This window comes from Pseudophryne corroboree, chromosome 2 (genome assembly GCF_028390025.1).
Source record: "Pseudophryne corroboree isolate aPseCor3 chromosome 2, aPseCor3.hap2, whole genome shotgun sequence".
Taxonomy (NCBI): domain Eukaryota; kingdom Metazoa; phylum Chordata; class Amphibia; order Anura; family Myobatrachidae; genus Pseudophryne; species Pseudophryne corroboree.
In genome coordinates, this window is record NC_086445.1 from 1,020,588,661 (window position 1) to 1,020,615,562 (window position 26,902).

The 26,902-nt window shown below is 47.6% G+C and overlaps 1 protein-coding gene across 2 annotated transcripts in view; it reads right to left on the bottom strand.

Annotated features, from left to right (window-relative positions):
- LOC134988164 (uncharacterized) overlaps positions 1–26,678 on the bottom strand; it is a 53,352-nt gene extending 26,674 nt beyond the window's left edge. The window contains exons 1-7 of one of the 2 annotated variants that reach the window (XM_063950527.1): positions 26,390–26,677; positions 20,330–20,668; positions 18,646–18,858; positions 16,403–16,627; positions 8,865–8,927; positions 5,713–5,845; positions 3,182–3,223 (exon numbers count right to left, since the gene is read on the bottom strand). In XM_063950527.1, the coding sequence (XP_063806597.1) occupies positions 3,182–3,223; positions 5,713–5,845; positions 8,865–8,927; positions 16,403–16,627; positions 18,646–18,858; positions 20,330–20,668; positions 26,390–26,432 (1,058 nt within the window). In that variant the 5' untranslated portion in view covers positions 26,433–26,677. Of the gene's footprint in view, positions 1–3,181; positions 3,224–5,712; positions 5,846–8,864; positions 8,928–16,402; positions 16,628–18,645; positions 18,859–20,329; positions 20,669–26,389 lie in introns of both variants that reach the window. The other variant, XM_063950528.1, reaches the window with a different exon arrangement.
- Positions 26,679–26,902: the final 224 nt, after the last annotated feature.

Genomic DNA, 26,902 nt, shown 5'->3' on the forward strand with positions numbered 1-26,902 from the left:
CTGTAGAGAAATTTAACCATGCATGGGATAGACATAAGGATATCCTTACAAAGTAATAAGGATCAAACGAGGCTTGAGGTAAAAAAGGGTAAGTGGTTCTTATCTGCCGTAAAATTATATGGGACATTTACTAAGCAGTGATAAGAGCAGAGAAATGAGCCAGTGGAGAAGTGGCTCCATCAACCAATCAACAGCTCTGTATCATTTTATAGTATGCAAATTATAGATGTTACTTCAGTGCTGATTGGTTGCCATAGGCAACTTCTCCATTGGCTCACTTCCCCGCTCTTCTCACTGCTTAGTAAAAGTCCCCCTATGTTTCTGTGTTTTATGTGTAACCCTGTTACTGGGGCATCTGACCGATGCTCAGCTACCATGGTGATACTGGCTGGCAGCGGTACTACCGGGCAATCACAGGCGTGAGTCACCATAGCCCAATCACAATAGCAGGCCATGGTGGGAGACAGAATTTAGCTCCCGGCGTCACTTTCAGTTGCACCAGGGATACAGTCCCCATCCGGAGATGGAGATAGCGATGGGACAGCAACGGTATTTGTTGTTACAAAGGTTGCGATGGCCACCACCAAGTATCACCAGCTGCAGCCCTTAATAAATCAGCATTTTCAAGAAACCAAAATGGAACGGGTGTACTATGGTATGCCGGCGGCCGGGCTCCCGGCGACCAGCATACCAGCGCCGGCATACCGACAGCGTGGCGAGCGCAAATGAGCCCCTTGTGGGCTTGCTGCGCTCGCCACGCTGTGGGCACGGTGGTGCGCTACACGCGCCACGCTATTTATTCTCCCTCGGGTGGGTCGTGGACCCCCACGAGGAAGAATATCTGTCGGTATGCCGGCTGTCGGGATTCCGGCGCTGGTATACTGTGCGCCGGGATCCCGACAGTCGGCAACCTGAAGACCACCCAATAGAACAAATAACTCTTTACAAAACTCAATATCTACATAGACATGCAGTCTAGGAACGCTTAGACATTAATAAAGTCCCAACAAAGTTCCACTGATAGATCTGCTTATCAAATCTGGAGAAGGCACCCGATTATTTAGATGGATTTCTCCATTTATACAGCTATTGCTCTGCCCATCTAAATATTGGTATTTTGTAGTTTTCGGATAGGCTCTAACCAGCTGACCTTTTCCACAACAGTAGAGGATGGACCGAAGGTTTAATGACATAATGTACTAAATGGAAATGCGGCCAAAACCCTGAAAACGCACGTTTGGTTTTTGTTGGACTTTGGTCGCATTTTCCCTTTGTAGAGTACTAAGCCCCGCATGGCTCCATTGCAGAGATTATCGACAGCTTTTGCTGGCATTACCCTATAGCAGTGGCGTGCGGTGAGGTCAGTGGCTGGTGAGGCACTGCAGCTATAATGTCAGTCGAGTCCCGCCGATGCCCGCTACCGCCTCCGAGCTGATACTGGCTACCACCACTACCCCTGCAAGCTCCGAAGGCATATTATATATATCGTATATGTGTCATAAATATCTTCTTTATATTATTTTAATCATTAATGACAGGGGAGGCACTGCCTCCCCTGACTGCACGTCCCTGCCCTATAGAAGTCTATGGGCTTCTTTCCACATTGTGCTGTGAGAGGTATCCAATCAGATCCCTTTCAACACCCCCCGCTGCCGTCTGCTTATCTGCCGTGGGACTCCCGGGGTCAAAACCCGGAAGTTCTTAGATTGTATAGGACCGCTCTTAACGGGACAGCGGTCCTTTGTGTAGTAGCACTGCGATGCGACAATTGCTTGGTACATAACGTCCAGAGTCTCCTGCGTGGATAAGCCTTTATAGTGTTCACTATAGGGTGAACATAGTGCAGGGTGAAAAGGGGGCGTTGCTGCTCTGGGACGGGGTGTGGTTTTGTGACACGCCCACTGTCCGTCACTCTAGGGGGCATGCCCAGCAATTACGGAGATGCTGCGCTGCCCCCAAGTGCTAACCACACTGTGAACAGATGCCATGCGCATCTATTCAACCAGTGATGAGTGTTACACCGCAACTATTCCCACCCAAGGGACAATGCGACCCGGGGGTGTGGATGGCACCTGGTAGGCTGTTTTAGCGGGGTGCCTCCGTAAGGGCAAGACACATTTTAGTTTTTTTAAAACCGGGCAGGACGCGATGCCCCGCTGGAAGAGCCTAGCGGTAACTACTATACAGCCTAGCCACACAGGTTCTTCTGAGAAATCTGTGATTTGCACAGGAAGAAAGCTATGGGGGGGTCATTCCGAGTTGATTGCTAGCTGCTTTCGGTCGCTGCGCAGCGATGAGGCAAAAAAAGGCACTTCTGCGCATGCGGCGCAATGCGCACGCGCATCGTACTATTACAACGAACGATGCCGTTTCACACAGGGCCTAGCAAAGCTTTTCAGTCGCACTCCTGGCCGCAGAGTGATTGACAGGAAGAGGGCGTTTCTGGGTGTCAACTGACCATTTTCAGGGAGTGTTCGGAAAAACGCAGGCGTGCCAGATAAAAACGCAGGCGTGGCTGGGTGAACGCAGGGCGTGTTCGTGACGTCAAAACAGGAACTGATCGCAAGCGCTGAGTAGGTCTGAAACTGCACAAAATCATTTTGTATCCGCTCTGCCATCCTTTCATTCGCACTTCTGCTAAGCTAAAATACACTCCCAGTGGGAGGTGGCATAGCGTTTGCACTGCTGCTAAAACTGCTAGCGAGCGAACAACTCAGAATGACCCCCTATATGCGGAAGGACATATCTTGGTATCTTCTGTAACAGGACTGGGCAACCCTTGGAACCCAAAGAGTAATACGTTGTCTAACCCTGTTCTATAATATCAGAAAGCCCCACACAAAGATGTAATACAAGGAATAGGATCATTTCACTGGGAGTAGCCCAATGGTGAAAGTCTGCAGAATGATGATCTTTCTCGTCACGAAGGGGTGTAAAGTGGCCTCTTCTTCAGTGGCGGAGATGTCCCTTCCGTCATACAGAAGTCCAAGAATCTCAGCGCAGAACAGAAGCAAATTAATCGTTTTTTTAAGTTTGTTTATGTTCCAGTACAGTATATTAGAAAGGGGATTTAACAATTCAGGCACTCAGATTTCTTGTTTTATACTGCAAAGGTCAGATTTCCCCAACACTGGGGGTAGAGAAATGTAACAGGGAATATTTACGCTCTGTGCCTCCTTACCGCAATTGTGGCGTCTCTGGTTGTGAAGCAGAAGTTGTAGGTCTATTCAAATAAAATAAAAAGGAAATGTATTCATCAATAGTTTCACAACTTTAAGCATTATTGCCATTTCCATCAAGAAACAACCGCAGTTCATTTTTACATGAGATATGAATTAGGCAGAAATGAAGGTAACCTTATTTATTATCACCTGACAGCAAAAGTACCAAAAGCCCAGATCTTTTGTCCACATACTATAGGCAGATTAAATACAATGGGGTCAATTTAATTGGTAGTGACTTATGTGAGCGATACATCTAAGATTACAATTGGCAAATCGAGGATTTACAAAAAGTTCGATTTCCCTGATCCCCCAACCCAAGGGTGGATCATGAGTCTGGGGGGCCCAGGGTACTTGAGACAGGGGGGCCCTATCTCATTGCTGTGCCTGCTGCGGGTTCGGGGGTGTGGCCTAATCGCGCCCGAATGGCCACGTCCCCTTATGCAAATTCCGGATTATTTTTTTTAAATGGGATTTTGGCCCCTCAGCTAGGGGTAAATCCAGAGGGGGTGGTCGCTCCCCCCTACACACCCGCACAGGCAGAAGAAAGCAGGGAGGTTGCTGCTTCCCAGCAACACCACAGACCTGCCAACACACAGCAGAGTGTGCTGACTGTAGCACAATGCTGCTGCTGCTGCTGGCAGGACGGGGGAGCTTCAGAGCTGGGACAGAGCTACTCCAGCTGGGGGGCCCCCTAAAACTGTGGGGCCCGGGGTACGTACCCCCTGGGCCCCCCCCCCCTTAATCCAGCTTTGCCCCGACCCAGACATTGGCCCTCATTACAAGTTGTTCGCTCACTAGCTGATTTTAGCAGCATTGCACACGCTAGGCCGCCGCCCCCTGGGAGTGTATCTTAGAATAGCAGAATAGCGAACGAAAGATTAGCAGATTTGCTACTACATAATTCTTAGCAGTTTCTGAGTAGCTCCAGACCTACTCACGATTAGCGATCAGTTCAGTCAGTTTCGTTCCTGGTTTGACGTCACAAACACGCCCTGCGTTCGGCCAGCCACTCCCCCGTTTCTCCAGCCACTCCCGCGTTTTTCCCTGGCACGCCTGCGTTTTTCCGCAAACGCATTGAAAACGCTGAGTTTTTGCCCAAAAACACCCACTTCCTGTCAATCACACTACCATCACTTTGTTCGCTCGTGAGTAAATCTACTAAGTTCTTAGTAAAATTACTAAGCGCATGCGCTCTGCGTACCATGCGCATGCGCATTTTTCACCTATTCGCAGCGCAGTGAAAATCGGCAACGAGCTAACAACTCGGAATGACCACCATTGGCAGAATGGGGAATTGCCGCAAAACCTGGCATATGTATGGGCCTTAAATTTTCAAGCAGCACTCACAGTCAGCACCAACCGGCAAGGAAGCGGCGGCTAACAAAAGCCACCGCGTCATAAAAAGTTGTTAGTAAAATAGACGTACACACAAGAAGATGGCTACAGACACCAATACATATATAAAGCACGGGCTACGGTAATTACCAGCATTAAAATTTGTAAATAATTGAATATTAGGGGGAAATTCAGTAATTTGCCATGTGCCGGCGGAATGGCATGGACACTCGTAACAAAGGTACATCATGACCTCACCATAGCGCATCTTACCCGTAGGGGTGTGCAGTAAGATGAGAGATGTCGATTTTGTACATATATCCCATGATACATTGTCAGTGTGAGCTCAGACTCTAATGGGTGCTGGCTGTAAGAAGCAGCTTTATCTGCATAGATCTCATTATATCTGATGTTGGGTTTGTCCCACCAGCTGGGACCTGCAGGGCCTGGTGCCTGGTAATGTAACCGTCACATCAGTACTACAGTATTTCTGACTTGTGACTACAGTCACGCTTTAGCAAGCTACAGTCATACTAGTGGATAAAGTAACAACCTTATTGGTGCTAATGTAATACAGAGGATAATATAGGTGGCCATTCCGAGTTGTTCTCTAGCTGCCGTTGTTCGCAGCGCAGTGATTAGGTCAAAAAGCGGCAGTTCTGCGCATGCGTATGGGGCGCAGTGCGCACGCGCGTCGTACTTTCACATAAGCCGAAGTAGTTTCACACAAGGTCTACCGACGCTTTTCAGTCGCACTGCTGGCCGCAGAGTGATTGACAGGAAGTGGGCGTTACTGGGTGTCAGCTGACCGTTTTCAGGGGGTGTGCGGAAAAACGCAGGTGTGTCTAAATACAAACGCAGGCGTGCCGGGGGAAACGGAGGCGTGGTTGGCCGAACGCAGGGCGTGTTTGTGACGTCAAAACAGGAACTGAACAGTCTAAAGTGATCGCAAGCGCTGAGTAGGTCTGGAGCTACTCTGAAGCTGCACAAATTTTTTTTTGTAGCCGCTCTGCGATCCTTTCTTTCGCACTTCTGCTAAGCTAAAATACACTCCCAGAGGGCGGCGGCTTAGCATTTGCACGGCTGCTAAAAGCAGCTAGCGAGCAAACAACTCGGAATGAGGGCCAATATTGCTACAGCTCAGTGAACTTACTTTGTACGCAGTCGGTGGAATGCATAGGAAGAAACTAGTAGTATTACTAGTACTGCTACACAGACAATTACCGATCGGCAAATGGAAGAGAGTCGATGATGGTCCCACTTTTCCTTTGTTACCTGAGAGTAACCTAGAAGAATAAAAGAATCGTGAGAGTTAGAACACAACAGGATGCAGCAAAGTCAGCTGGAGTATATTCCATACTGATTCGCACCAGTGGCGTAGTCGGCAGGAAAGCAAAGGGGGTGAAGGCTTCCCCTCACATAAACCTCGGCCTACTTGGCACCTTCTTACTAACGTAACTTCACTAAAAACGTTTTTTTGTTTTTTTATTTGACGTGTATTAGATATTGTATATAGGTAAAACAGAGGAACATATACACACATATTACAGATGTGTCCCTCATCCACTTTTCATTTTTGCACCATATGACGCGAGACGCCTGGCACGATTTCCCTGCTGTGCGCGGTTTCCGCAAATTCGCTAATTTTTCCTCAGTTTTGCATCTAAGTTTCCATATTGTGTACACTGGGCCTGATTCATGTTTGTAAGTAAAGCAAAAAAGCAAGTAACTGTCTTTGGAACAAACCATGTTGCTATGCAAGAGGAGCAAATACATTTATATTTTTTTCTGCGCAAGGTAAGTATTGGCTCCTTTTGCATGTAGCCCACAAATGTTAGAAAGCCTTATTTTTACACTGCAATTTTGAATTAAGCTTGAACACACCCCACCCAAATCTAACTCTCTCTGCACATGTTACATCTGCCCCTCCTGTACCGAAGCATGGGTTTGCCCAGTGGCTTGCTTTTTTGCTTTACTTGCAGACATAAATCAGACACTATGTACTTAGGATTCATTTTGCTTTCACAAAGGAATCAGTAGAATGTCGCAGATAAAGCGTAATGAAGCATGGAGAGGGTCTCTGGTATCAGACCTGTCTTTTGCCTTTTTACACAGACTGCTTATTTTTTCCTCAGTTTTGAATCTTACTTTGCTTATAGGAGGTAATTCAGACCTGATCGCTCCTCTGCGAATTTGCAGAGGTTTGCGATTGGATAGTTGCCGCCCAGACAGAGTGAAAATCCGCCCGTGCAAGTCTGAGTACGCCGTGCGAAAATCTCTGCAAACGCCGCTCACAAGCAAATCTGTTCGCAACTCACTCACCATCTAATATTCTGGGCCGGAGCTGACGTCACACACCCACCCTGAAAACGCTCGGGAACGCCTGTGTTTTTCCTGACACTCCCAGAAATTGGCCAGTTACCACCCGCAAACGGCCTCTTCCTGTCAATCAACTTGCTTACGCCTAGCGATCAAAAAAGTTGCTGGATTTTTTTGCAAATGCATGCGCAGTCAATCGATGATCGGCCGCCTTGTGAATTCGCACAACAGCGAACAGGTCTGAATTGGGCCCATAGTGTACTAGGTACTTGGGATGACTTTTTGTAGCAAAGGAATTGCTCTAAAGTTGCAAATTGTGGTGAAATGCTGCTGCTCAGTCATATCAGACCTTTTGCCTTTTTTAATCACTTGCCTGGCATGGTGGCATCAGATGTGACCATGCCTGCAAGTGCTCTATCTGACCTGGTCGCACAGGTCAGAGAGTGTTAGCTGCGGAAGGGAAGAGAAACTTCCCTCCGCTGCTGCTGTCAGAGGGACCGGAAGGTGCCTCTGCCTCCCTGCACTCTCCCCCTGTGTCTGCCGTGCTGCCGCTCACTGCTGATCGGTCAGCACGGCAGGATCTGTAAATTAACCCTCCCAAGCCGCCCCCAGACCCCCCCTGTATACCTGGAGGCTGTCCAGGCTTTCAAAATGAAAGCCGCAATGGTCGCAATGTTTCCGATGGTCGCGATGTTCCCAATCGATGTTTCGATTATTTTTTTTAACTAAAATCATTTGGGATAGGGTTAAATTCATGTTCTTCACCTAATTCACTCATAAAAAACCTGACAATTTCGGAGCGGTTTTTGGCAAAATAAATCGTCAGTTAAGTGGTTAACGGAGATTGTGCACTTTTCCTTCAACTTTGCACATTTTTCTTCCATTGCGCTACTTTTCCTCAGTGTTGTGTCTTAGTTCACTTATAATGCCGTTTTTAGAGGTTTGGCCAATTACCGCATAGGCACCAAACTCTGGAATGCGATATATTTCAGAACATGGACGCAGCGGGCAGCGCCATCTGTAGATTGCATCAACCAACTAAATCTTATGGGTGCCCCCTGAGAGGGATCCAATCGGATCCCTTCCAGCACCCGCAGCGGCATGTGCATCACTAAATACGGCGTTAGTAAACACTGATATGCATGCGATGAGTGCTGAGATGCGTCACAGCGTCACGCATCCCACCCATAGTGTACTTACAATCAGTCTCTTGGCGCGGTGGCAGAGTTTATTGTGCTGTAAGCGGGGCTATTTGGTGATATGTGTATGTGGGCACATCTGTATATAATAATGGGGGACCGCATGTCCTGAGACGGACATGCAGAGTAGGAGCCTCATGTAATAGCCAATGAGGTGCAGCCACATCCGCAATTCCAGGCAGTTAGCCCATATTTTTAAAGCGGCAATAAAACCAACCTGGTTTTGCCTTTTTAAATATTGCCACTCTATCATGTATGGGCTACGTCGCTAAAATTGCACCAGTGCCTGCACCTCGCAGGCTGTAACATAAAGCTCAGAATCAGTAACAATGATATTTAGTTCTGTATATATAGTTGTTTTTTTCCCTGGGTTTTCATTAATCTTAAGTCACAAAACCCTGTTTATTCCGATATACTGCCGACAGAGGGGCAGATGTATTAACCTGGAGAAGACATAAGGAAGTGATAAACCAGTGATAAATGCAAGGTTATAAACGCAAGGTTATATAACGCACCAGTGATAAATGCAAGGTTATAAACGGAAGGTTATATAACGCACCAGTGATAAACGCAAGGTTATATAACGCACCAGTTTATAACCAGCAAGGTTATAAACGCACTAGCCAATCAGCTCCCATATGATTGGCTGGTGCGTTATCACCTTTCACTTAACACTGCTTTATCACTGGTTTATCACTTCCTTATGCCTTCTACAGGTTAATACATCTACCCCAGAGAGCCTTATGTGTATTGGTAGGATACTACATCTTCTTCTCGTACTACTCACCTGCAGTTCCAACTTCCCCAGGAGAATCCATCACATGTGTAAGTGGCGCAGCGGGTGCTGGTTCTGGAATGGAAATAAAAAAGTTGTTTCCCTATAGTCTATAATTATATCGCCCCCTAGTGCCCAACCCAACAAACTGACTTTTCCTGTAACACACACATGTGCTATGTAGGAACACTGGCCCTCATTCCGAGTTGTTCGCTCGCAAGGCGATTTTAGCAGAGTTACACACGCTAAGCCGCCGCCTACTGGGAGTGAATCTTAGCTTCTTAAAATTGCGAACGATGTATTCGCAATATTGCGATTACAAACTACTTAGCAGTTTCAGAGTAGCTTCAGACTTACTCGGCATCTGCGATCAGTTCAGTGCTTGTCGTTCCTGGTTTGACGTCATAAACACACCCAGCGTTCGCCCAGACACTCCTCCGTTTCTCCAGCCACTCCCGCGTTTTTTCCGGAAACGGTAGCGTTTTTATCCACACGCCCATAAAACGCCGTGTTTCCGCCCAGTAACACCCATTTCCTGTCAATCACACTACGATCGCCGGAGCGAACAAAAAGCCGTGAGTAAAAAAACTATCTTCATAGCAAAATTACTTGGCGCAGGCGCAGTGCGAACATTGCGCATGCGTACTAAGCAGAAAAACGCTGCGATGCGAAGAAAATTACCGAGCGAACGACTCGGAATGAGGGCCACTGTTTATTTTGTCCTAAGTGACATCTACATGTGTTCCCTTAAATGTTACGGTCAACAGCATGGGTGACTGTGATATCCGGATATCTATAGATCGCTATGGTCAGTGGGAAAGAAGATTGAAGAGCAAGGCTAACCGTTATTTCACAGCTGTAAACTGTGTGACGTTGCAGTGCAGTGGTTAGTATTGCTGCCTCACAGTGCTGAGTTTATGAGTTTGACTATTACCAGGGAACGATTTGTGTGGAGTTTGCATGTGTTTCCTTATACAGTACAAAAATATATGGCAAGGATAATTAGGTGCTTAAAAACTCCAAAGCCTAGAGATACATGTTGCTCCCAAGTGTTAGATCCTGACTGGCCCAACTGTCCATGCTGGGAACGGGGCGCTCCGCAGTCTGCGTAGTCACCGTACAGGTCTGTTCAGTCGCAGCTTTAGCGTTTGCAGAGTACAGCTCAGTTGTGTAACAGGAACCGGCACTATGACCTTGAATGGAGATAAAGTGGACGCAGATAAAGTACCAGCCAATCAGTTCCTGACTGCCATGTCACAAGCTGTGTTTGAAAAATGACAGTTAAGAGCTAATTGTCTGGTACTTTATCTCCAGCAACTCTATCTCCAGCCAAGGCTTAGTAAATAATAAGAATTTACTTACCGATAATTCTATTTCTCATAGTCCGTAGTGGATGCTGGGGACTCCGTAAGGACCATGGGGAATAGCGGCTCCGCAGGAGACTGGGCACATCTAAAGAAAGCTTTAGGACTATCTGGTGTGCACTGGCTCCTCCCCCTATGACCCTCCTCCAAGCCTCAGTTAGGATACTGTGCCCGGACGAGCGTACACAATAAGGAAGGATTTTGAATCCCGGGTAAGACTCTTACCAGCCACACCAATCACACCGTATAACTCGTGATACAATACCCAGTTAACAGCATGATAACAGAGGAGCCTCTGGAAAGATGGCTCACAACAATAATAACCCGATTTTTGTAACAATAACTATGTACAAGTATTGCAGACAATCCGCACTTGGGATGGGCGCCCAGCATCCACTACGGACTATGAGAAATAGAATTATCGGTAAGTAAATTCTTATTTTCTCTAACGTCCTAAGTGGATGCTGGGGACTCCGTAAGGACCATGGGGATTATACCAAAGCTCCCAAACGGGCGGGAGAGTGCGGATGACTCTGCAGCACCAAATGAGAGAACTCCAGGTCCTCCTCAGCCAGGGTATCAATTTTGTAGAATTTTACAAACGTATTTGCTCCTGACCAAGTAGCTGCTCGGCAAAGTTGTAAAGCCGAGACCCCCTCGGGCAGCCGCCCAAGATGAGCCCACCTTCCTTGTGGAGTGGGCATTTACAGATTTTTGGCTGTGGCAGGCCTGCCACAGAATGTGCAAGCTGAATTGTACTACAAATCCAACGAGCAATAGTCTGCTTAGAAGCAGGAGCACCCAGCTTGTTGGGTGCACACAGGATAAACAGCGAGTCAGATTTCCTGACTCCAGCCGTCCTGGAAACATATATTTTCAGGGCACTGACAACGTCTAGCAACTTGGAGGCCTCCAAGTCCCTAGTAGCCGCAGGCACCACCAATAGGTTGGTTCAGGTGAGACGCTGAAACCACCTTGGGGAGAAACTGAGGACGAGTCCTCAATTCCGCCCTGTCCGAATGGAAAATCAGATAAGGGCTTTTTCAGGATAAAGCCGCCAATTCTGACACGCGCCTGGCCCAGGCCAGGGCCAACAGCATGACCACTTTCCATGTGAGATATTTTAACTCCACAGATTTAAGTGGTTCAAACCAATGTGACTTTTGGAACCCAAAACTACATTGAGATCCCAAAGTGCCACTGGAGGCACAAAAGGAGGCTGTATATGCAGTACCCCTTTTACAAACGTCTGAACTTCATGGACTGAAGCTAGTTCTTTTTGGAAGAAAATTGACAGGGCCGAAATTTGAACCTTAATGGACCCCAATTTCAGGCCCATAGACACTCCTGTTTGCAGGAAATGTAGGAATCGACCCAGTTGAATTTCCTCCTTCGGGCCTTACTGGCCTCGCACCACGCAACATATTTTCGCCAATTGCGGTGATAAGTTTTTGCGGTTACATCCTTCCTGGCTTTGATCAGGATAGGGATGACTTCATCCGGAATGCCTTTTTTCCTTCAGGATCCGGCGTTCAACCGCCATGCCGTCAAACGCAGCCGCGGTAAGTCTTGGAACAGACAGGGTCCTTGCTGGAGCAGGTCCCTTCTTAGAGGTAGAAGCCACGGATCCTCCGTGAGCATCTCTTGAAGTTCCGGTTACCAAGTCCTTCTTGGCCAATCCGGAACCACGAATATAGTGCTTACTCCTCTCCATCTTATCAATCTCAGTACCTTGGGTATGAGAGGCAGAGGAGGGAACACATACCCTGACTGGTACACCCACGGTGTTACCAGAGCGTCTACAGCTTATTGCCTGAGGGTCCCTGGACCTGGCGCAATACCTGTCGAGTTTTTAATCATGTGGAAGACTTCTGGGTGAAGTCCCCACTCTCCCGGGTGGAGGTCGTGCTGAGGAAGTCTGCTTCCCAGTTGTCCACTCCCGGAATGAATACTGCTGACAGTGCTATCACATGATTTTCCGCCCAGCGAAGAATCCTTGCAGCTTCTGCCATTGCCCTCCTGCTTCTTGTGCCACCCTGTCTGTTTACGTGGGTGACTGCCGTGATGTTGTCCGACTGGATCAACACCGGCTGACCTTGAAGCAGAGGTCTTGCTAAGCTTAGAGCATTGTAAATGTCCCTTAGCTTCAGGATATTTATGTGAAGTGATGTCTCCAGGCTTGACCATAAGCCCTGGATATTCCTTCCCTGTGTGACTGCTCCCCAGCCTCGCAGGCTGGCATCAGTGGTCACCAGGACCCAGTCCTGAATGCCTAATCTGCGGCCCTCTAGAAGATGAGCACTCTGCAACCACCACAGGAGGGACACCCTTGTCCTTGGTGACAGGGTTATCCGCTGATGCATCTGAAGATGCGATCCGGACCATTTGTCCAGCAGGTCCCACTGGAAAGTTCTTGCGTGGAATCTGCCGAATGGGATTGCTTCGTAGGAAGCCACCATTTTACCCAGAACCCTTGTGCATTGATGCACTGAGACTTGGCTCGGTTTTAGGAGGTTCCTGACTAGCTCGGATAACTCCCTGGCTTTCTCCTCCGGGAGAAACACCTTTTTCTGGACTGTGTCCAGGATCATCCCTAGGAACAGAAGACACGTCGTCGGAACCAGGTGCGATTTTGGAATATTGAGAATCCAATCGTGCTGCCGCAACACTACCTGAGATAGTGCTACACCGACCTCCAACTGTTCCCTGGATCTTACCCTTATCAGGGAATTGTCCAAGGAAGGGATAACTAAAATTCACTTCCTTCGAAGGAATATCATCATTTCGGCCATTACCTTGGTAAAGACCCGGGGTTCCGTGGACCATCCATACGGCAGCGTCTGAACTGATAGTGACAGTTCTGTACCATAAACCTGAGGTACCCTTGGTGAGAAGGGTAAATTTTGACATGAAGGTAAGCATCCTTGATGTCCCGAGACATCATGTAGTCCCCTTCTTCCAGGTTCGCAATCACTGCTCTGAGTGACTCAATCTTGAATTTGAACCTCTGTACGTAAGTGTTCAAAGATTTTAGATTTAGAATCGGTCTCACCGAGCCGTCCGGCTTCGGTACCACAACAGTGTGGAATAATACCCCGTTCCCTGTTGCAGGAGGGGTATCTTGATTATCACCTGCTGGGAATACAGCTTGTGAATGGCTTCCAAAACTGTCTCCCTGTCAGAAGGAGACATCGGTAAAGCCGACTTTAGGAAACGGCGAGGGGGAGACGTCTCGAATTCTAATTTGTACCCCTGAGATATCACCTGAAGGATCCAGGGGTCTACTTGCGAGTGAGCCCACTGCGCGCTGAAATTCATTGAGACGGGCCCCCCACCGTGCCTGATTCTGCTTGTAAAGCCCCAGCGTATACTGAGGGCTTGGCAGAGGCGGGAGAGGGTTTCTGTTCCTGGGAACTGGCTGATTTCTGCAGCCTTTTTCCTCTCCCTCTGTCACGGGGCAGAAATGAGGAACCTTTTGCCCGCTTGTCCACGAAAAGACTGCGCCTGATAATACGGCGTCTTCTCATGTTGAGAGGCGACCTGGGGTACAAACGTGGAATTCCCAGCTGTTGCCGTGGCCACGAGGTCTGAAAGACCGACCCCAAATAACTCCTCCCTTAATAAAGCAATACTTCCAAATGCCGTTTGGAATACGCATCACCTGACCACTGACGTGTCCATAACCCTCTACTGGTAGAAATGGACAACGCGCTTAGACTTGATGCCAGTCGGCAAATATTCCGCTGTGCATCACGCATATATAAAAATGCATCTTTTAAATGCTCTATAGGCAAAAATATACTGTCCCTATCTAGGGTATTAATATTTTCAGTCAGGGAATCCGACCACGCCAACCCAGCACTGCACATCCAGGCTGAGGCGATTGCTGGTCGCAGTATAACACCAGTATGTGTGTAAATACCTTTTAGGATACCCTCCTGCTTTCTATCAGCAGGATCCTTAAGGGCGGCCATCTCAGGCGAAGGTAGAGCCCTTACAAGCGTGTGAGCGCTTTATCCCCCCTAGGGGGTGTTTCCCAACGCATCCTAACCTCTGGCGGGAAAGGATATAATGCCAATAACATTTTAGAAATTATCCGTTGTTATCGGGGGAAACCCACGCATCATCACACACCTCATTTAATTTCTCAGATTCAGGAAAACTACAGGTTGTTTTTCCTCACCGAACATAATACCCCTTTTTTGGTGGTACTCGTATTATCAGAAATGTGTAAAACATTTTTCATTGCCTCAATCATGTAACGTGTGGCCCTACTGGAAGTCACATTTGTCTCTTCACCGTCGACACTGGAGTCAGTATCCGTGTCGGCGTCTATATCTGCCATCTGAGGTAACGGGCGCTTTAGAGCCCCTGACGGCCTATGAGACGTCTGGACAGGCACAAGCTGAGTAGCCGGCTGTCTCATGTCAACCACTGTCTTTTATACAGAGCTGACACTGTCACGTAATTCCTTCCAACAGTTCATCCACTCAGGTGTCGACCCCCTAGGGGGTGACATCACTATTACAGGCAATCTGCTCCGTCTCCACATCATTTTTCTCCTCATACATGACGACACAAAAGTACCGACATACAGCACACACACAGGGAATGCTTTGATAGAGGACAGGACCCCACTAGCCCTTTGGGGAGACAGAGGGAGAGTTTGCCAGCACACATCAGAGCGCTATATATATACAGGGATAACCTTATATAAGTGTTTTTCCCCTTATAGCTGCTGTATAGTTAATACTGCGCCTAATTAGTGCCCCCCTCTCTTTTTCTAACCCTTTCTGTAGTGTAGTGACTGCAGGGGAGAGACAGGGAGCTTCCCTCCAACGGAGCTGTGAGGGAAAATGGCGCCAGTGTGCTGAGGAGATAGGCTCCGCCCCTTTTTCGCGGACTTTTCTCCTGCTTTTTTATGGATTCTGGCAGGGGTTAAATGCATCCATATAGCCCAGGAGCTATATGTGATGCATTTTTTTGCCATCCAAGGTGTTTTTATTGCGTCTCAGGGCGCCCCCCTCCAGCGCCCTGCACCCTCAGTGACCGAAGTGTGAAGTGTGCTGAGAGCAATGGCGCACAGCTGCAGTGCTGTGCGCTACCTTGTTGAAGACAGGACGTCTTCTGCCGACGATTTTCCGGACCTCTTCTGCCTTCTGGCTCTGCAAGGGGGCCGGCGGCGCGGCTCCGGGACCCATCCAGGCTGAACCTGTGATCGTCCCTCTGGAGCTAATGTCCAGTAGCCAAGAAGCCCAATCCACTCTGCACGCAGGTGAGTTCGCTTCTTCTCCCCTTAGTCCCTCGATGCAGTGAGCCTGTTGCCAGCAGGTCTCACTGAAAATAAAAAACCTAATCTAAAACTTTCACTAAGAAGCTCAGGAGAGCCCCTAGTGTGCACCCTTCTCGTTCGGGCACAGAGATCTAACTGAGGCTTGGAGGAGGGTCATAGGGGGAGGAGCCAGTGCACACCAGATAGTCCTAAAGCTTTCTTTAGATGTGCCCAGTCTCCTGCGGAGCCGCTATTCCCCATGGTCCTTACGGAGTCCCGAGCATCCACTTAGGACGTTAGAGAAAGACCCCTTAATCACTGGTGCAGACAATCCTCTTTATCCATCCCCTGAAGTCCTATATTACGCTTTGGCGAGGTCTGTATAAGAATGTCCTGCCTGGCCCATGTACTTAGGCTCACTTTTCAAAATAAGGCCCAGATTTATCAAGCCTTGGAGAGAGATAAAGTGGATGGTAATAAAGTACCAACCAATCAGCTCCTAACTGTCATTTTTCAAACACAGCCTGTAACATGGCAGTTAGGAGCTGATTGGTTGGTAAATCATCACTGTGAAATGTATCACTTTCCAAAGCTTGATAAATGTGGATAATATTGAGCTCCACATAGAAGACGCTGATGAGCAGAGCTGGGCGCAGTGCAGAAGACTGTCGGGGCGGTCGCGGCATGCCGCCACCTCCCACCAGTAAGGTATTTAGAGTTAACAGTCCCACCCCATAACTTAGAAATGTTACTTTGGTGAAGGCATGAAGCAGCGGCACGGCCTGTACTCGGCTCTGCACTGTTCTGCACATACTGTAAGAGCCTCCTTTGAGGAAATCACATGGGACCTGAGAACCATACAGGACAAACATCTGGCAGGGATATAACGCGGGCGTTACAGAAGTAAGGGTTACCTTGTTTTATGTTACAGGTGACTCTGAAGTCGGTGGACAGTGACGACACGGAGTGGTGCAGTGTACTTGTGACTGTAGTAATGTTGTTAGTTGTGTTGGACTTCTCTTCTCTACTAACGACGTTCTCCTCATTGCCCCAGGTAATTACAGGTCTCTGCCATCCGGAGGCGCTGCACTGTGTGATAATGACTTCATTCAGTCCTTCTGTTGAATTCCCATGGTTTGCTGTGAGAATCGGTAAACGGGACACTGCAATGAATCTCTACATTGCTGAAACAATAGAATTATTTGTATGTTTTTGAAAAAAAAACCCAACAACAAAAAACAAAACTTGACACAATAAAATACTAGTTCAGGCACTAGGTTGAGGGTTAGGGTGCAGGGGAGGGGGGGGGGGGGTGTTAGAGACTAGGGGGAGGGTTAGGCTGCTGGGGGGGGGGTTTAGAGACTAGGGGGAGGGTTAGGCTGCGGGAGGGTGGGGGAGGGTTAGGCTGCGGGAGGGGAGATAGATTTAGGCATTAGGGAAGGGTTAGGGGTTAGGGATCGGAACCGCTGCAAGGTGTCCCAGAAGTCATCATGACATCACCACTGGATCCAGAAGACACAGCTGGCGCTTCATGACCCTCCGTACCAGGTAAGTCACCACCAGGAACGTTTTAACATTATAATTATGTTGACATTTCTTCAGTGTCAACGGGATGATGCCGACGTAGGTCAACATTTTGACTATGATGACATCTTGAATGTTGACAATATACACCACACCCCTTCCGGTATTTATGTAAAGCAATAACAATATTGTAAGGAGATGGCAGTTAAAGGAATAACAGAAAGAAGTAGATCATTCTTAATGTCTGTGTCGGGGAATTTCGACTGTAAGCCCCAAAGGTGCAAGGAGCAATGGGGGTAATTCCAAGTTGATCGCAGCAGGAATTTTGTTAGCAGTTGGGCAAAACCATGGCCCGCATTCTGAGTTGTTCGCTCGTTATTTTTTTCCGCTACGGAGCGATTAGTCGCAAACTGCGCATACGCAATGTTCGCAGTGCGCCTGCGCCAAGTAAATTTGTTAAAAAGTTTGGTATTTTACTCACGGCATTACGAGGTTTTTTCATCGTTCTGCTGATCGTAGTGTGATTGACAGGAAGTGGGTGTTTCTGGGCGGAAACTGGCCGTTTTATGGGAGTGTGCGGAAAAACGCAGGCGTTTCAGGGAAAAACGCGGGAGTGTCTGGTGAAACGGAGGAGTGGCTGGGCGAACGCTGGGTGTTTGTGACGTCAAACCAGGAACGAAAAGGACTGAACTGATCGTAGTGTAGGAGTAAGTCTGGAGCTACTCAGAAACTGCTAAGAAATTTCTATTCGCAATTCTGCTAATCTTTCGTTCGCAATTCTGCTAAGATAAGATACACTCCCAGAGGGCGGCGGCTTAGCGTGTGCAATGCTGCTAAAAGCAGCTAGCGAGCGAACAACTCGGAATGAGGGCCTATGTGCACTGCAGGAGAGGCAGATGTAACATGTGCAGAGAGAGTTAGATTTGGGTGGGGTGTGTTCAATCTGCAATCTAAATTGCAGTGTAAAAATAAAGCAGCCAGTATTTACCCTGCACAGAAACAAAATAACCCACCCAAATCTAACTCTTTCTGCACATGTTATATCTGCCCCACCTGCAGTGCACATGGTTTTGCCCAACTGCTAAGAAAATTCCTGCTGCGATCAACTTGGAATTACCCCCCATGTGTATTACAGGTATACTCTGTGCAGCGCTGCGTAAAATGCTGGAACTGTGCAAATGGGTGATAATTATAATAAAACACAGAAATCTCAGTTAATAATCTCAGATTGGGTTCATGTGAAAATAAAAAATAAAACAGGGGTACTCCCTTCTCTTAGATATTTTTTTTAAATAAAGGAACTAAGAGTAATGTCTGTGTCCTATTCATCAAGCCGCATGCTGAGAACAGTGAAGGGTAGTCCATGCAGCAGCTTATTGCGCTACCTTCCCCACAGCGAGGTGCAGCTAGTGATTGACCCACCATGGGGGACAATGGAGGGGAGACTTCATATTTACTATAAACTGGTCAATTTCAGTATAGACACCCGCTGTAACATCTGATTAATGGACTCTGCCGGTCTTCCCTAGTTGAAGCATACCACATCATGTTAGGTTGTGGCGCCTCACTTCCTGCCCCCGGAAATCCCCGCAGCACAATGGTGGGCCGGGAAGTATTCCCCATTGTTACTCACCCTGCAGACTCCTGTTCTTCCTTCTTGCTTCCAGGACCTGGAAAGTGCAGACTGGGTGTATATTCCCATCTATGTATAAGCCCTTCTGTACTGCGGACCCTTCTACCATGCTCTTAGTACCCAGCTGGGACTGGCGTGCCATAATCTCTGTGGGCGTCATAATGATATGGAGGTGCTTTCCTCTGCCTCGGCACGTAACCTCATTGCTTGGTACTAGGAGAAAGAAGAAAAACACACGCATTGAATTTTCTGGTACCCCGAAGCCCTATGTGATGGGCACACACACAGCGTTCGCGCAGCGCGTCTGAACACAGTGAGATGCAAAAGCATCGCACTGGTGCGATCGCCCTCTGCCTGATTGACAGGCAGAGGCGGCCATGGAGCGTGCCAGCGGCGTTTCAACGCCGTTGGGGGGGGCGCGCGGTCTGGACAACGCAGCCATGTCCGGATTATTGCTGGGGCGGGACACGGAGGCTGCGTGACGTCACACGCAGCCACTGCAACCAAAAAATTGATGGGTAGCCGCCTGCCTCCGCAGATAGGCTTCCCAGGGCCTGGCATATGGGGCGGACTAGCCCTGTGTCATGGGCGTTCTCCGCATGTCAGAGTTTTTGATCGTAGATGTGTGTTTTTACGGGCCCTTAGTCAAGATTGACTTGCTTGCACAGTCTATCTTTTCTTGCGATACCGACCCCACGGGAGCGCGCATCGGTATCGCAAGCTGTGTACACACACGGTGCGATTTGCACTAACTTTCCTTACGATTTTGACTATATAGTCAAAATCGTAAGGTTACATTGCACCGTGTGTGTGCACCTTTACATTTATTTTAAATACATTAAATGGAGAGATAGGAGGAGGTAGCTGACTAGCTTTCCTTCTTAAGCAGCAGCAGAACCAGCATCCAGAATGTGAGCAGGACAGTATGCAGTGAAGGCACAGGAGTACCGTGTTGCTTGAGATACCGACAGAGCTTTCTCACCAGATGAGAGATAGGAGGGTGGAGAGAGCTGTAAGTGACACAGAGATCCCAGCTTATCCTCCTCCCTGCCTGGGTGTCTGAGTCCTGTGTAAACTGTTATGCAACTAAACCATTTGGGTCTAGAGATAGAAACATACACAGAGAGTCCTCCTGAGTCCTGTCCCAGTGTGTAAGTAGTACAGAGGCTGCTGTTATTCTTGCATGTGACAAGATAAATTATTTTATTTTTCTATGTGTATTTTAAGGTTAAGTTGTCTTTGTTCCACTACAAGAAAAGTTTATAAAATAGTTGTCTTTCAATTAGGTGGAGCTATAAACAGTACCCAGCCATTATTACACTATTAGTTCAAACTAATATACACAATTGGTTTAAATTTAATATACACAATCAATACCTCCCACCATGACCCATTCCAGGAGGGACAAAATGCTTTCTACCTGGACTTCTTTCTTAATTTATGATTGCAATCACCTGTGTGATCAATTCTTCTCAATTAAATAGTTCAACACAGGTGACGCCAATCATATATTAAGTGGGAAATCCAGGTAGAGAGCATTGTGACCCTCCTGGAATGGGACATGTTGGGAAGTATGCACAATTTAATATACAACCCCCACCTTCCATCAGGGCCCCCCTGTTTTAAGTGCCCCGGGCACCCCCAAGGCTTAATCCGGCCCTGTCCACATCTGAGTGCAACTTACCAAGATGTGTCAGGCAGACTTCTCCGGTAAAGGCCCCGTCAGGATATGTGTTAAAGATACATATGTAACAAGCTTCATCTTCCCGCTCCAGCTTAGAGATGGTGATGGAAGACCTTGATGCGTCAGCTTGTAGGACCCTGACAAGATTGTCAAACGCCTCGGCAATGCGGACCCCATATTTCCTGCTGTGAGTGACCATGTTCTGTCGTGCGGCGCCTCTCTTCTTCTCCCAGGTCACCTGCAGGACGTCCATCCGATACGGGAAGTCACAGGTCAGGCTCACGTTGCCGCCTAGTACCGCAGGACCTGAGCGCACACACGACACCACAGGCTTCAGTGCTGGTGACAACAATACAATACGTCACTCTCAGCTTGGCATACAAAAACAAACAACAATGTACAGATGGAGCCCTGCTCATCTATCCCTGTAATAGGATTCACTGAGCACCGTTGCTCGGCACAGGTTACTATTCACAATCGTAGTCTACGTGGATCGTTATGTATGAAAAAGTTCAAAAAAATAATAATGAAAAACTCATGTTGACCTTTTGACCTGTCGACCTAGAAACCCTGTTGACCTTCAACCCCTGTTGACCTAGTGACTGTCGACCTATAGTGGTCGACCCAAACATTGTCGACCTAGACACTGTCAATCTTCAGACCGGATCCCGGGGAAACACATGGGAACATCGATTCTGTCTTTCGATGTCCCATACCTAATCGAAGGCTGTTCACTGATGGTTATTATCATCGCCCACGGGCATCTGATGTCAGACAGAAGCCGCAGTCTGTGTATGTGCAATCAGGGCCATCAAGGGTTAAAAATTATTGATGATTAACCTGTCGCTGGCCATTCCTACCAGAGACATAGGTGCAAACTGCACCTTACAAACAGAAGCTAATCCCAGTATCCATAATATCTCCCATTGAATTACTGGGTAAGACGTACCCCTCATACTCCTACTGGTGTGGTTCTATGTATCCAGTAATACACTTATATTATACTACCGCTGCGGAACACAGACTAGTGCAATATTATTATTATCGTTTATTTATAAGGGTTCTGCAGCGCCCAATTACAGAGGACATAAATAATCAAAACAGGAAAACAACAACTTACAGTTGAAGACAATATAGGACATGAGGGAAGAGGGCCCTGCTCGTGAGAGCTTACATTCTAAAGGGGAGGGGCAGACAGACAGGGGTGACACATACGGGGTACATAGAGAACGTGGAACAGAGGATTAGGATGAGATTTGGCTGGGTTTGGTGAAGAAGTGGGTCTTGAGAGCCCGTTTGAAGTTTTGTAGAGAGGTGGAGAGTCTGAGGGGGAGAGGACGGGAATTCCAGAGAATTGGAGCAGCACGTGAGAAATCTTGGAGGTAGGAGTGGGAGGAAGTAATCAGTAGACAGGAGAGGCGGCATGCATTAGCAGAGCGAAGAGGACGGGTGGGAGTGTAAAGGGAGATAAGGTCAGAGATGTAAGAGGGAGAGGAGTGGGTGAGCAAGTGTGAGAAGCTTGAAATGGATTCTGAAAGGGAAAGGGAGCCAGTGAAGGGCCTGTAGGAGTATGTGCGGTCACCAGTACCACAGTGACTAATACAGGATGTTCCCTTCTGCCGTTCCATTTATCTGATATTACGTGCATTCATTTCATCCCGCCTGCTTGTAATTGTCACATACAGTACGTGTTTCTGCTGCCATGTACTTCCCCAATAAGTCCGATTATTGTTTATTGAAGAAGACTGGTGCAATGTACATAGATGGATATATATAGATATAATATAGTATATTACATATAGATATTATACAGTACGTTACACATAGATATACTATAGCAGGGGTGGCCAGACTTTTGGAGTCGGCGATCTACTTTGAAAGCTAAAAAGCTTTTGTGATCTACCTAGGAGGAATAATAGCGCACACATTGGCCCCCACAGGTAAAAACCTCAAACACATTTGCCCCCACAGTGCCAGATACACATATGCCCCCACAGTGCCATGTGCCCAGAGTGCCAGATATGCCCACACAGTGCCAGATTACAGATATGCCCCCACAGTGCCATGTGCCCACAGTGCAGGATATGCCCCCACAGTGCCAGATATGACCCCACAGTGTCAGATATGCCCCCACAGTGCCAGATTACAGATATGCCCCCCCAGTGCCATGTGCCCACAGTGCAGGATATGCCCCCATAGTGCCAGATATGACCCCACAGTGACAGATATGCCCCCACAGTGCCAGATTACAGATATGCCCCCACAGTGCCATGTGCCCACAGTGCCAGATATGCCCCCACAGTGCCAGATTACAGATATGCCCCCACAGTGCCAGATATGACCCCAGTGCCAGATATGCCCCCACAGTGCCAGATATGCCCCCACAGTGCCATGTGCCCACAGTGCCAGATATGCCCCCACAGTGCCAGATATGACCCCACAGTGCCAGATATGACCCCACAGTGCCAGATATGACCCCACAGTGCCAAATACAGATATGCCCCACAGTGCCATGTGCCCAGTGCTAGATATGCCCCCACAGTGCCAGATTACAGATATGTGCCCAGTGCCAGATATGACCCCACAGTGCCATGTGCCCGCAGTGCCAGATATGCCCCCACAGTGCCATGTGCCCGCAGTGCCAGATATGCCCCCACAGTGCCATGTGCCCGCAGTGCCAGATATGCCCCCACAGTGCCATGTGCCCGCAGTGCCAGATATGCCCCCACAGTGCCAGATATGCCCCCACAGTGCCAGATTACAGATATGCCCCCACAGTGCCAGATTACAGATATGCCCCCAGTGCCAGATTACAGATATGACCCCACAGTGCCATGTGCCCACAGTGCCACATATGACCCCACAATGCCACATATGACCCCACATTGCCAGATATGCCCCCACTGTGCCATGTGCCCACAGTGCCAGATATGCCCCCATAGTAGTGCTCACCGTGCTGTGTGGAGAGCGCAGTGCAGCGCGCGCTTCTCCTGCCTGCCGCCCTGCCCCTCAGTCTGATCTCCGGCGGTGACGGCAGCGTGTATATCTCAAATCAGGCGCCGGTCCGCGAGCTCTGATTGGCTAACGAACCGGCGCCTGATTTGAGCTATACACTCCGCCGTCACTGCCTGAGACCAGACTGAGGGGCAGGGCGGCAGGCAGGAGAGGCGCTGCTTTGGGTGGATGGGCGGTGGATCGCGATCGACTGGTCGCATGTCCTGTTTGGCCACCCCTGTACTATAGTATATTATACATAGATATTATACAGTACGTTGTACATAGATATACAGTATATTACACATAGATATTATACAGTAAGTTACACATAGATATCATACAGTATATTACACATAGATATTATACAGTACAGTACACATGTTATACACACAGTAGTACATGCAGGACACGTTATACACACAGTAGTACATGAAGGACACATGTTATACACACAGTAGTACATGCAAGACATGTTACAAAGTAGGTACATGCAGGACACATGTTATACACACAGTAGGTACATGCAGGACACGTTATACACACAGTAGGTACATGCAGGACACATGTTATACACAGTAGTACATGCAGGACCCGTTATACACACAGTAGTACATGCAGGACACATGTTATACACAGTAGGTACATGCAGGACACATGTTATACACAGTAGGTACATGCAGGACCCGTTATACACACAGTAGTACATGCAGGACACGTTATACACACAGTAGGTACATGCAGGACACATGTTATACACACAGTAGTACATGCAGGACACATGTTATACACACAGTAGTACATGCAGGACACATGTTATACACACAGTAGTACATGCAGGACACATGTTATACACACAGTAGTACATGCAGGACACATGTTATACACACAGTAGTACATGCAGGACACATGTTATACACACAGTAGTACATGCAGGACACATGTTATACACACAGTAGTACATGCAAGACATGTTACACAGTAGGTACATGCAGGACACATGTTATACACACAGTAGGTACATGCAGGACACGTTATACACACAGTAGGTACATGCAGGACACATGTTATACACAGTAGGTACATGCAGGACACATGTTATACACACAGTAGTACATGCAGGACACATGTTATACACACAGTAGGTACATGCAGGACACATGTTATACACACAGTAGTACATGCAGGACACATGTTATACACACAGTAGTACATGCAGGACACATGTTATACACAGTAGGTACATGCAGGACACATGTTATACACACAGTAGGTACATGCAGGACACATGTTATACACACAGTAGGTACATGCAGGACACATGTTATACACACAGTAGGTACATGCAGGACACATGTTATACACACAGTAGGTACATGCAGGACACATGTTATACACACAGTAGTACATGCAGGACACATGTTATACACACAGTAGTACATGCAGGACACATGTTATACACACAGTAGGTACATGCAGGACACATGTTATACACACAGTAGTACATGCAGGACACGTTATACACATAGTAGTACATGCAGGACACATGTTATACACACAGTAGGTACATGCAGGAAACATGTTATACACACAGTAGTACATGCAGGACACAGGTTATACACACAGTAGTACATGCAGGACACACGTTATACACACAGTAGTACATGCAGGACACATGTTATACACAGTAGTACATGCAGGACACATGTTATACACACAGTAGTACATGCAGGACACACGTTATACACACAGTAGTACATGCAGGACACATGTTATACACACAGTAGTACATGCAGGACACACGTTATACACACAGTAGTACATGCAAGACATGTAACACAGTAAGTACATGCAGGACACATGTTATACACACAGTAGGTACATGCAGGACACGTTATACACACAGTAGGTACATGCAGGACACATGTTATACACAGTAGTACATGCAGGACCCGTTATACACACAGTAGTACATGCAGGACACATGTTATACACAGTAGGTACATGCAGGACCCGTTATACACACAGTAGTACATGCAGGACACGTTATACACACAGTAGGTACATGCAGGACACATGTTATACACACAGTAGTACATGCAGGACACATGTTATACACACAGTAGTACATGCAGGACACATGTTATACACACAGTAGTACATGCAAGACATGTTACACAGTAGGTACATGCAGGACACATGTTATACACACAGTAGGTACATGCAGGACACGTTATACACACAGTAGGTACATGCAGGACACATGTTATACACAGTAGGTACATGCAGGACCCGTTATACACACAGTAGTACATGCAGGACACATGTTATACACACAGTAGGTACATGCAGGACACATGTTATACACACAGTAGTACATGCAGGACACATGTTATACACACAGTAGTACATGCAGGACACATGTTATACACACAGTAGTACATGCAGGACACATGTTATACACACAGTAGTACATGCAGGACACATGTTATACACACAGTAGGTACATGCAGGACACATGTTATACACACAGTAGTACATGCAGGACACATGTTATACACATAGTAGTACATGCAGGACACATGTTATACACACAGTAGGTACATGCAGGAAACATGTTATACACACAGTAGTACATGCAGGAAACATGTTATACACACAGTAGTACATGCAGGACACAGGTTATACACACAGTAGTACATGCAGGACACATGTTATACACACAGTAGTACATGCAGGACACATGTTATACACACAGTAGTACATGCAGGACACATGTTATACACAGTAGTACATGCAGGACACATGTTATATACACAGTAGTACATGCAGGACACATGTTATACACACAGTAGTACATGCAGGACACATGTTATACACACAGTAGTACATGCAGGACACATGTTATACACACAGTAGTACATGCAGGACACACGTTATACACACAGTAGTACATGCAGGACACATGTTATACACAGTAGTACATGCAGGACACATGTTATATACACAGTAGTACATGCAGGACACATGTTATACACACAGTAGGTACATGCAGGACACACTCACCGGCAGCAGCTGGCAGCAGTAACAGGAGGATCAGTGACCTCATCTCTCCCCGGCAGCAGTCACCGGTGCAGTGTCCTCGCTCTGTGCAGTCAGTGTGACCGGTCAGTCACTGGAAGGAAGCTGCTGCTGCGGTGTTAAAATGAAAGTAGAGTTTGAATCTCCTGGGTGTCTGTCCTCAGCCAATCAGCGAGCAGCAGCGTTCTCCCAGTGATACAATGTGTCAGAGGCTCTGCAGGCTGCATACAATACAGTACACACACACTGGCTGCTCTGAGTCTGAGTGCACTTTGCTCTGAGCTCAGATTGGTTTGGCTGCTGCTCTTGTTATTGTTCAAACAGCCCGGGGTCGTTAGTACATAGCGGGAGCAGACGCGGAGGATCTGACTAGTACAGTCATTTCCTCCCCAGTCAGAGAGACACAGGGGGTCATTCAGACCTGATCACTCGCTAGCTATTTTTTGGCAGCGCTGCGATTAGATAGTCGCCGCCCACCGGGGAGTGTATTTTAGCTGT